This window comes from Pteropus vampyrus, unplaced genomic scaffold, assembly GCF_000151845.1.
Source record: "Pteropus vampyrus isolate Shadow unplaced genomic scaffold, Pvam_2.0 Scaffold308, whole genome shotgun sequence".
Taxonomy (NCBI): domain Eukaryota; kingdom Metazoa; phylum Chordata; class Mammalia; order Chiroptera; family Pteropodidae; genus Pteropus; species Pteropus vampyrus.
Window position 1 is genome coordinate 178,310 of NW_011889089.1, and position 11,769 is coordinate 190,078.

Here is an 11,769-nt window from a genome sequence, read left to right on the forward strand (position 1 = left end):
CGCTTGATTACAAATGCCAGCCAAACCGCGATGCGACACCGCTCCACGCCAGCAAGAGGCCCCTGCTTCTTTTGAAAGGAGACCGGCAGGCGTGGGCAAGGACGAGGAGAAGTCGGAAGCTCGGGCACTGCGGCGGAGGGCAGGGCGCGGCTGCGGGGAAGGCGGTCTGGCGTCCGTCAGAAGTTAAATGCGCCATTCCCACGTGACCCAGCGGCTCTGCTCCGGGGTGCAGACCCGCGGGAGTGGGAAACAGGTTTTCAAGGAAAACTTGTGCACAGATGTTCCCAGCAGCTCCATTCACAATAGCCAAGAGGCGAAGACAGCCCAGACGCCCGTCCGCAGACGCGTGGGCCAGCAGCACGTCACCACGTGCAGGGGCGGCACTCGGCTGTCACCGGAAGGTTCGCTGCTGCCCCTGCGGCAGCCTGGCTGAGCCCTGATGTCACGATGCCGAGGGAGAGAGCCAGGCACAGAGTCACATCGCGTCCACTGCTGCTCGTGGGCAGCGCCCCGGAGAGGCAGGTCCCCACACGGAGGGAAACTGGCGGCCGCCGGGGCGAGGGGCCGGGTGTGAAGGGGCCTCCCTCGTCCTAGTCTGAGCGAGGTGGCGGTGACGGCCAGGTGCCCTCACGCCTCTGGCTGAGCACAGTGAGTGGTGACGAGGGGCTGGGCCTGCAGCCGCGTTTGCGAGCCGGCTGTCAGCCGGGAGCAGCCAGGCTTGTCACCCGGAACGGGTGCAGGGGCCCGTGTCCCGCCCCGCAGTCGTGGCTCTGCACGGTTACCGTGACGATCAAACACAAGGCAAACAGCCCTTGCCGAGATGAGGAGCACATTTCAAACAGAAATGATCGATGACGCGTCTTTTTAGCTCAGAATTAGAGATCTAGGTCGAAATCGCCTGGCCCGGGGATGCTGGCCTCATTCTGAGCTGACACAGAGACCTCGACATTGGTTCCTTGTCTTCCTCATCCTCCACTGCCGGATGCGTGTGACACAGGACCGCCCTGCGGTGCGTGCTGAGTGGCACGCGTTAGCGGCTCGCACAGCCCTGTGGACGCAGGCTGAGCGCCGTCCCCTCTGACGCCCCTGCAGCTCACGGCCGCCTGGCAGAGGCCTTCTCCCCGCAGTGGGCGGCCCCTGAGGTCTGGGACACCGAGGCCGTGACGGCTTTCTGCCCTTTTCTCTCCGTGACGTGCGCCTTCCCCTTAATGAGTTATCGGGCTGCACTGTCAGGAAAGCTCCCGGGACAGTCTGGTAAGACCTTGGGAGCCAAGACCTGTGGATCTGGGTGCTGGCCCTTGGGAAGAGCATTACTCACTCCCCTGCAGCTGGCCAGTCCGCACGGAACGGGAACCAGGTCCTTCTTGCAGACAAGCCTAGTCTGTCCCTGTGGACTTTCACAACTTCGTGCCAGGAGCAAACCCTAGAACTGGGCGGGGAAGGACCCAGGCCAGGCTATCTCGGCTTAGGCCATGTGGACTAAACTTTCAGTTTTCCATTTTATTTACTGTCGATGCTCAGCGTTTTAAAGGACGTCTGACACTTAATGGCATTTTCCACCCAAATCATTCTGTGGTTTGTTTGCTACATTCTGCACATGGATTCCGGAGGTGGGAGGGGGGAGATAGGCGGACACCCTCTGGGCAGCCAGCATGCTCTGGCCGGGGGCGGAGAGGCTGTCAGCAGGGCTAGGGCCTGGGGGGCAGCACATGGAGGCGCCGGGCTCCACTCGCCCGTGCGTGTGCAGCAGCCGTGGGGAGACACGCTTGTGGGCCGAATAAAACCCTGCGATGTCAGCATCCAGTTCCGTCCCAGAGACACAGATGCTGGGCTGGGAGAGCCAGCCGTCCGGGACAGCAGGTGTCAGAGCCCTTGGGCACTGGGACAGGTACGCTCCAGGCCTCAGCCGTCTGCTGTCTCAGTGCGGCCCTAATGAGGACGTTCTTACCTAAAATGCTTGTCGGAGAAGAAGGAAGCCACTCGTGTGGGACACCCCTGATGTGGCAGTGTGTCAGGTGCTGACAACTTGGACGGAAATGGACTCTCCCGTTTTAAAGACAAGGACGTGTGTGCCATGAGAACCCCACCCGTGTGCGCGTGGTGGCTGCTGCTTCAGGAGACCTGAGGTCGGTTCGTCACCTCGGAGAAGTGACCACCCAAGATATCAGAACACCTAGAAGGCAGTAGGACTACAGATTTAGTACCTGAAGTCAGCGTACAACGGATGACCTGCAAAGGGCTTCTAAGGGCGCATTCCGCCCAGAGCTTCAGGGCATTTGAAGGATGGAGGTGACTTCCTAGCGGGGCTGAGTGATCAGCCGGGCGTGGGTATGGACGGGAGGAGCTTGACGTCAGGTCCCGCTGGGTGGAGTGAAGAGACCGTTATCCTCGGGGGTGTGAAGTGTGTCGTCAGGAAGCTCAGTTCAGGGGACCCCGGAAGGGGCCCCGCGTGCTTCTGAGATAACGGTGCGGGCACGGGCACGGTCCTCTGTGTGCCGCCAGCTTTGACAGCCCTCCGTCACACGTGCCCGTGTCTCCTTGCACGTGGGGGGCGTGGGCGAGCCATCCGAGGCCACTGCGCCACAGCCCTGCTCCGCTCGGCTCCGTTTCCTCCCCTGGACCCTGCTTTGTGGAGGAAACCCGAGTTCTGTCTCGTGTCCTCACAGCAGCGACGGAGGCCGAGGATATTATGTAACAACAGTTCGCCGCCAGTGGCTCATTTACATAGTAACGCGTCCGTGTCTGCTGAACTCAAGGGCTGGGAGAAACGTTCACACTTTTTCTTTACATTTTTTCATGGGAGCCTAAATAGACATCGATGGATTTTCTGGGCATCCGGCTATTTCCCGTGGTCCTTTACCTGTTTCTTGCACGCACGAGCACTTGAACAAGGCGTCAGACCCCCTGACTCTCAGCGTCTCAGGGGGGCGCGTGACCTGGCGTGAAATGCAACTTGGGGGATCGTTTTTCTACTTCGACTTTCACATTTCAGAACAGCCAGGTCTCCAAGATGCTGTCAGAGACCTGAACGGCAGTGTGGTCGTTGGCAGCACTGGTTAGAATCTGGGTCTGAGCAGAGGTGCCGCTGGGCCGTGGGTGGCCGGGAGAGCTCGCCTTCACACGTTTAATTTGAACATGGGGACCCAGTTGCTCCTGTGAAACCTGCCACAAGCTCCCGGTGTAAAAGGCGAGGGCGGGGCTGCCCAGAGGCCGCGCCTCGTGCATCCGTTCCCGCAGGCTTGCTCGGGGTCCTCTGCGCCAGGGGCTGTCGGGCTGGGCGGGGCAGCAGGTGAAAATGGCAACCATCAGTGTCCCACGGGCCCCACATTAGAATGGGCAGAAAAACAAACGCATGACAGCCACCATAGCCAGCACACTGGGTCCCCACCTCGTGCCGAGAGCTTGCTCAGGTCTTCTGTAGGTGGCGACCCACGACACCTCTGTGTGTGGGTGCTGGTGTCTGCCCCGCTCCTGAGGAGATAAACTGAGGCACAGAATAATCGGGAAGCTGGTCCGCGGTCACGCAGCTCATCAGCGGCAAAGCCAGGACCTGTGCCTGCGGGTGTCTCCGGCGTCCATGAGCTCAGTGCCCCACCACGTGGGCCTCGCATGGCAGGCGCTGGGCACCACGTGAGGAGGGCAGCCAAGCGGGGGGTCCCCTGGGGGTCCCTGGACGGGCATGCGGTCACTTTGTTTTTCATTTGAAATTAGGACGCGAGTTGTCTAGACGCGGCTTCTGCATGAGCATGCGTGCGAGTCCGTCAGGCAGACCACGGGGAGGAGCATGGGAAACGGTTCTGTGCCCTTCAGGCCGCTCGCGGTGTAGACATTGCCCTGACAGGGTCACCAGGGCCGGGCTCACGTCGTCCTAGGGGCCGTGAGCCCCTCGCGGAGTGGCGCATTCGAGCGTCACGGAAAGTCCGCAGCCCTTTCTGCTGCACAGACGTTTGTCCCACAGACGTCCGAGGGCTAGAGGGACGCGAAGTGACTCGGGATGCGAGACCTGGGCCTTCCCGCCCGCGAGGACCGTGCGGGGGCGGGGCCTGCTCCTCCCTCCTCGCGTGGGAGACACCGCCCTCACCTGCGGGCGGGGAGGCTGGTCACACCTGCGGGCAAGAGGCTGGTCACGCCTGTGGGCACCGAGACCGGTCACACCTGTGGGCACCGAGACCGGTCACACCTGTGGGCACCGAGACCGGTCACACCTGCGGGTTCAGAGGCTGAGTCACACCTGCGGGTCCGCAGCAGGGGCTGGTTCCGGCCAGTAAGTGCCCTCGAGGTTGAAAAGTCCGCCCTGTCCTGCGGTTAAGAACAAAGCCCTTACGGCGGGACGTGGGACTCTGTCACGCGGCGTCTTCTGCTGTCTTTCCCAGGAGGGTGACAGTACGGGTTTGGCACAGGCCATTCCCGCCTGAGAATGGAAACGACTTTCAGAAGCCGGAGGGACGTCCGGCCCTCGGTTTCACGTCCAGCGGTCACCCGGGGCTGGCGTCTCGGGTGACGGGTTTGTCTGCCTCTCCCCACCAGGGCTGCGTGACGCCAGACTCACCGCCTGTGAGCTCCCGCCCCACCGTGCTGGGCCCATCTCTGTCGCTGAGCAGCATCTCGGGGCTGTCTGTCAGGTCAGACATGAAGAAGCGCCGGGCCCCTCCGCCGCCTGCCCTGCCGGGGACCGGGCCACCCACGCAGGACAAGGCATCAGAAAAGGTAGGCAAAGGAGCAGCCGAGTCTCTGGAGGCTCTCTGCGCGCACGCTCATCCTAGGGCCTACTTGGGGCTCTCGCGCGAGCGTTTGGGGTGAATGCTCCAGCTTTACCCAGCGGTAAGGTGAGACGCCACACTGCCTCGGTTACGGGGGTAGGAACCTGACTTCGTGCTTCACCCTGAAAGTACCATGCTCACCGATCAACGTTTACTTTGTTTACTGTTGAAATTTCGGGCATCATCGCGGTCACTGAGAAAGGCACACGGTTAAGACTGTGAATTCGAGTTTGTACAGGACAGGGATGATGCATGACACGGTAGGGAGCCCTGTCTGGGCACATTAAGTGGCCTGCTGCGGGGGTAACACCTGTCTGGGGAGACATGGTATTCGCAGAATCTCCTTTATTATTTTTACCTTGAGAGCAGTGGAATGTCTTTGCAAGCACTGGTCATTGCACACTGACCAGGAGATGCCTGGGACCTCAGCAGTGTGTCCCCGTTTGGAGTCCTTCCCTCTGCCTACCTGCTGACGACTTAAACCAGCATTTAAAATATCAAACCCTGACTTCCGGGGCGCAGGACACCCTTGGGCAGTAGTGCCTCTTTTCATGGCCTGGAATGTAAAGTTTCTATTTTCCAAACCCGCCCTTCTTTGGGTGGGCCGTGGCAGGGACAATACCCAAGCACAGCCAGGATAGGACCTTGCTTTTGGCCAGTGTAGAAGCTGAGTTGTCCCAGGCTGGTCCCCGGTGCCCGACAGCAGGGCCCGCCCCGTGCACCCTACTGTAGTGAGAAGGTGGGGATGCGTGTCCTTCCTCGCGCTGAGGCAGCCCCCGGACCCTGCGTCCCAGCCTCCTGGGGGACACCGCAGCACAGGAGGGGGCACGGACATAGAGCGCGTCCGCACGGAGGTGAATGCACAGCCTCAGCAGCGTGTGACATCTGTCCAGTCCAGAGGAGAGGTCGTCTTGGCCAGATTTCGAGGTGCTTATCCACAGTAGGTGGCGTCTGCTCGAGGGGGTAGAGTGCAGTAAGTAGAGAATCGGGAATTCTGAATGAAAAGCAAATAGCAGAATGAACCAAGTTCCCTCTTGGACAGCAAAAGCTTTTTACTGAAATCTGTTTTGTTTGGCACGGAATGAGTGGAGAAATTGGCTTACAGAAACCATCTCCTTTCGTAAGCTCGTGAGTGGCATATGGATTACATTTAAGCGTTTGCTGTGAGTATGCTTTTTCTTTTTTCCTTTTCAAATGAAAGCAATTTCGTTGTTTACTAATTCCTGAGAAAGGAACCCAAAAGTGTGTTGTCGTTGTCACTGGGAAGAACGTCAGTTCCTTCTCCGGGGACTTCCTTCCATACAAAGATAAGGCGTTTGTTTGGAAAAGTCTTATTTCTATGCAACTGTTACCAACGCCAGTATCCTGAATGTGGGAGAAAGGTTTGTTTTCTAGGGCATGACTAGTTTATAAGAAAATGAGGACGCTTAGGTTTTCATATTTTAAAAGATTTTCCTTAGCAACCAGTATTAATCATTTAGTATTTACTCGTTCAGGTCATAGAGGCAGAATAATTTCAGGCATCTTCCAATTCATCTGAAACTTTTTGAAAATGTCACTTGTAGTCTACGGCCACGCCACCCCGAACACACCCGATCCCGTCTGATCTCGGAAGCTAAGCAGGGTCAGGCCTGGTTAGCACTTGGATGGGAGACCACCTAGGAAGACCAGGTGCTGTAGGCGTAAAAAATAAGGGATTGTAAGCTGACAAGGCCTTTGCGATCTGTGAGGTCAACCAAAGGTTGCCTCGCCCCAAAAAATAAAATAAAAATAAGACGAAAAGGAAGAAAATGTCACTTGTGTATATTACCCTCGGTTACGTGATTATATATCCATAATTTGATCATCAGTATTCGCTACTTGTAAAAGCAGTTTTCAACGAGATTTCCCAAGAGAGAAGCGAGCGGTGTCCTTGCGCAAGGCCGTCGGCAGAGAAACTGGTGAGGCGGGCCGAGTGACACGTGACCTCGCAGGCGACGGCCCGCGTCTCCTGCATCACACCTGCTCTCTCTGCCCAGAGCCCGCGTGTAGTTGTAACTGTGTGGAACATTCAGGCGGAGTGCCATATTGTGTATGTTAGGGCACCATGTGCTAAGTCAGTATTTTTCAAACTCGAGTGGCATCTGAATCACCCAAAGGGCTTGTCAATGCACAGCGGTGGGGCCTGAGGATTTCCGATTTGGCAGGTTCCTGGGAGAACCCCACTTTGAGAACCCCCGCCATAGGCTGCTGCCTCCCTCTTCTGCCCGACTGAATTTGGATCAGTCACAGAGGAGAGAGGGTCTACTGAGTCTAAATGTTTTTCCCAGGTCTGGAGAGTTCCTTGAGTAGGAAAGTTACGTAGGCGAAGGAACCTGTGTGATGCGTAATGACTGTGCACAGTTAGCGGGGGCCCGAGGTTACCTGTTAAGGTGGATACACAGCTCCTCCTCCTCGCTGAGACCCGGGACGTTTGCGTGAGGGGATGAAGGAGTTGCCCGTCGTGGCGGGATCGTCATTCGTCTTCTGGTTCCACGTTGTCCTCGCCCCACCGTTCGCCGTGCTGAGGTGACCGCCCTCCTGTCCTGGGCCCCGGTGAATAACTAGAATTCTTGCTGCACCTGTTTGGGTCGGAGCCCCCTTTGTACAGCGAGTCTTAGCGACCTGTCCCCAAGGAGACTGATGGAGCCTCTGAGTGAAGAACACTGTTTCAGAGTTTATAGGCGAACGGCTGATGAATCGCTTTGCTCACCGAGTGCGCTTACAAATGGCAGCAGCTCTGGGCGTTCCCGGCCACGTTCGCGCGTCCTTAAGAAAAAGGCTGCAACTGAGCCCCGGGAAGTGCAGGCTTCTGCCGGATGCCAGAACCAGAAATGGCCGTGGCAGTGTCCCCGCGTGCATGCTGCCCAGAGCTGCGGCCACAGGACACGGGCCCCTGGGGCGCGGGCAGCATGCGCGGAACAGCCACTGAGCGCCGGCCTCATCTGCGAGACGGGTGCCAGGGCCTCGCGCGGTTCGGGGGGAAGACGGGGGTGGTGTGTGGCAGCTCCGCAAGCCGCGGGGCTCCCGTCCCTTCTCTCCCCACCGTCCCCTCTGTGCCCAGAGTCTCTCTGCCACCGGTTTCTCCCCCTGGCTCCCTGTGTGTCCCGTTACCGTCCCGTCTCTTAACCACGCCTCCTCGAGATAACCACACGTGTGCGTGACCCCACAGACGTCCTGGCACATTTGCTGATTGTCACGTTGGTTCTTCAGCTGAGCTGGGGACACTGGGTCTCAAACCAGCCCGAGTGGCACGTCAGGGGCTGTGCAGCTGATGCCAGCCCGGCTCCACGTCCTCCGGCTCCACGGGGCACCGGCCCGCGTGCCACCGTCTTTGCCGGTGAGGCGGGGCCGGGCCTCCGCCACCCGCAGAGGCAGAGCAGGTGAAAGCTGGTTTGGAGATGGGACACAGCCCCCTGCGAGTTGGTGACAGATGCTGCAGACGTGGCGAGGAGGAGGGCGTTGGCACCTGGGCGGTCAGGACCCCCCTGCAACGTGGTCGCCTCCTGCCACGGCCCTGGGCTCCCTGGAGCAGCACACACTGCCGGCCTGCGCCACGCAGAGCTGCCCTTAACCGTGGCGCCCTTGGGCGGCGTGCAGAGCGGCATGGCCATCCCTCAGGTGGCGTGCGAGGCGGCGTGACGTCCTCAGGTGGCATTCAGGGCGGCGTTGTAGGTGTGGCTGGAGGTCGGAACCCCAGCCACGCGTCTGTGGACTGGATCCACAGGGCCCTTCGCCCCCAGGCTGCACAGCGGTGACGCCCTGTGGTCATCCTGCCCTGTGCAGACGGGAAGGATGGCCCAGCCCCGGGGTCCCCCCCCGCCCACCACAGACCTTTTGGTTTCTTCTGCGTATTTGTTTCTGGGCCTATTATGAATGTTTCTTTTTTTGGAAAATTCAGAAGTTTTACTGGAACAAAGGTCTTTCAGGCACCCTCTTCCCACGACAGTGCTTCCAAGCCTGCGTTTTTGTCCCAAGCAAGAAGTAACAAGTGGCTTCCTGTCGAGAGAAAGTGCATCTTCCCAACTGCACCGCCCCCCCCCCAGCAGAGTGCGAGCTCCCGCCGCGCCCCCTGCTCTCCTGGTCCCCCCGAGACAGAATCCGAGCCGCTTCCTCGGGCGCCGGTCACCCTGCGCTGGTTCATCTGACTCGCTTCGGGGGCTGTGTGATGCCCTCGCTGTGGCTCCTATCTCTCCCCTTTGGTGTGACAAGCCACTCCCAGACATCGTGACTCAGAATGTGTCCCACAGCACTCACGATTTTCCAGTTCTGTGCTTCGTAGCGACGACTCACATTCTCAAGCACAGGGCAGTATATGCCACTACGTAGAGGGACCCCGGTGACAGAGTTCAGCGGGATCCACAGCACCCAACTCCTGTCCCCACAGCCTCAAGCACGCAGCTTGTAACTGCCATCCACTTGGCTGGCTCTCTGACTTGGGACCGGGACTTATTCCCCATGATGTCCCACACCTGGTGGGAGCACGTCGTGAACAGGTAAGTATGGGCTCAGAGATGAGACAGCCAAGGAGAGTCGTGGAGACACAACCTTGTCATCTTCAGTCTTCACCAATGAGCCATTGTCTTTCTGGAGGGTGGTCTCTGGTGACACGCATGGGGACAGTGGGCCTGGTGTTAACCAGCCATCTTTGCTGTGCTGATCCAGTTGATACAGATGGGGGGTGGGGCTGTCAGGATCCAGAGCGATTTGATGAGCTGGGCAGATCGTCGGCGAGATGACTTTCGGGGTGGGGGACGACAGGCTGAGCCAGGATCTCTAGCGGCCCCAAGATCAGTCACTCTGTGCTCCGCGTGCTGTGGACCCTGCACAAGACTAACCCATCCCCAGGTCCCATGCAGTCCCCTCCACGTGCCCCAATCCAAAGTCGACCTGCGGGCCCCTAGATTTCCAGGACAAGAAAGGGAGTGCCTCGCTATGCTACACCCCAGGACAAGAAGCGGGTATTTTGGTGGTGTCGCGGCAGTGGAAGCTGTGGGAGTTTGGGACGGCGTCAGCCCACAGCAGCAGAAGTGTAATGATGGGTCAGGATGGGGTGGCACTGGCCACACTCTGCTCAGCGCCAGTTAAGTCTGTGCCTGCAGCGCCTCTGTCTGGACATCACATTCTAAGAGAAGAAAAAAAAAAACAAAAAACAATAAACGAAAACTAAAGGTGCCCAGGAGAGAACTTTCTGGGAATTGAAGAGTCAGGAAGTCATCAGCACTTATTTTAAAAACAGCAGAAATGATTACATTTTAGCTAAGAAACGTCGATGGGGCGTGACAGCGTACAGGGGTTCAGTCCCCATCCGAGACGGGCTTACGCTGTGTTGCTCCGAAGGACCATGCAGGTAGCCGTGCGTGGACATTCTAGAAACTTTGGTTCTGTTGAGAGTAAGGAAGAATCTCCTGTCAGGCAGAGTCGGGGCGAGAGAGTGATGGGTGCGTGGGGGTGCCGTGTGACAGTTTTGGTGTCGGTGCGTGTCACCTCCTCTCGTAGCGTGATGCCACGTTCACTTACGTTATCTCATCCATTCCGGTGGAGACCACGGTCTCCGTCTGATAGGTGACAGAGCACACGACAGCTAAGTGACTTGCTCAAGGGCACGACAGCGAGTAAACTAAATAGCACAGCGGCTGCATGAGGCTGCACCTGCCTTGCGGGCAGTCCTCACGTGGCCCACGGCGTACGCAGCCACTGTTTGGGACACCCCTGCAGGCAGCTGTCATGCATGCGTGCTGCCTGGGCTCAGAGGGAACCGTGGGTGGCAGTGCGCAGCAGGGGGACCCATGCGGGCACGGAGCCCCTCTCTGGCCTGTGCTGCATCGTCGTCACGGCAGAGATCCTGTTGCGGAGAGAACGTGTGGCATGGAAGCGCTCGCTCATTTTGGTCCTCGCCGGCAGAGAAGTCGTGCCTCGGCTGCTGGAGGACCAAGCCTCGAAGCTTAGAGATAATTCTGAAAATCTTGAAGAAAGGATAGGGTCGTGCATCGTGAGGGGCCGGAGCGCAGTGTCTCCGCGCTCCAGGTGCACGGAGCCTTCTCCCCAGCCCCTTCTGCTTGTCACGGCAGGAGAAGACAGGGACAGAATCAGAGTGCTGGGAGCAGACGACCCGTTCGCCTCCACGAGTGACCTTTGTCAAGGAAGTCGAGCCCAACCGACGAGCTGGTGATGGCGAGGCCAGGCCGTCGCCCGTATACCACGGTTCTCTGGGCGAGATTACTGGGTGGACCGCGTTCCGTCCGGCTTGTCCGCGCCGGCGACGTGTGAGCGTGGCCGGACCGACACCCACGCGAAACTACATTAAGAGGAATGAAGTGCCCGGCCGTTGGAGGCCGCGCGGCCGCACGCCACGCCCTGGAAACATCTCCGCCGGTGCAGCTCGGGTGCGGATTTCGGCTGGGTTTTTGAGGTGCCTCCTGCACTTTTTAACCCAGTTTCCAAAAATATGCTTATCCGCTCATACGATATGGTATAAGACCTCCAAAGTCTTGCCAGCAAGGAAGGATGAAATGAGAGGGGCTCTGGAAAGTTCTTTTGCCCTTGATTCTACGTTTTCAAAAACACGTGTGTCGTTTCATCTTTAAACGTTCCAGATAGAAAGTACGTCTGCCCGCCGAACAAAGAAACCGGTGCGAAGCTAAACGATGGATGTGCATGAATTCTTTTTGTAACAGACAGACAAGTATAGGTTTTCTTTGTGGCCTAAAATATGAAGAAGCAAATCCGGAATTTCTTACGGTGCGGAATGATCTTTTTTAAAGGTCAGAGGAAGTGCAGATGTTGAGAAAGTCGTGTCGGGGATTCGGATGTTCCCTCTTTCCCTGGATATGGGGAAGGGAAGGGCTGCGTTGTGCTCAGGGCAAGTCCAGCTCCTTTGCCAAAACGAACAGCGCGGGGACCTAGGGGTCCCTCGCAGAGCCTGTGCGGACACTCGGGCTGCAGTGGGGCTTCCGCGGGGGCAGAGAGCTGCGCGGTCCTGATGGGGGCT

General features: G+C 58.5%; 1 protein-coding gene and 1 pseudogene across 1 annotated transcript in view; both read left to right on the forward strand.

Annotated features, from left to right (window-relative positions):
• The window catches only part of COBL (cordon-bleu WH2 repeat protein), a 154,444-nt gene that overhangs the window by 78,838 nt on the left and 63,837 nt on the right, over window positions 1-11,769 (forward strand). Inside the window, exon 7 of the mRNA XM_023521610.1 lies at window positions 4,528-4,707. Coding sequence (XP_023377378.1) covers window positions 4,528-4,707 — 180 coding nt within the window. The remainder of the gene's footprint in view (window positions 1-4,527; window positions 4,708-11,769) is intronic.
• On the forward strand, window positions 6,325-6,443 carry LOC111730354 (annotated as a pseudogene).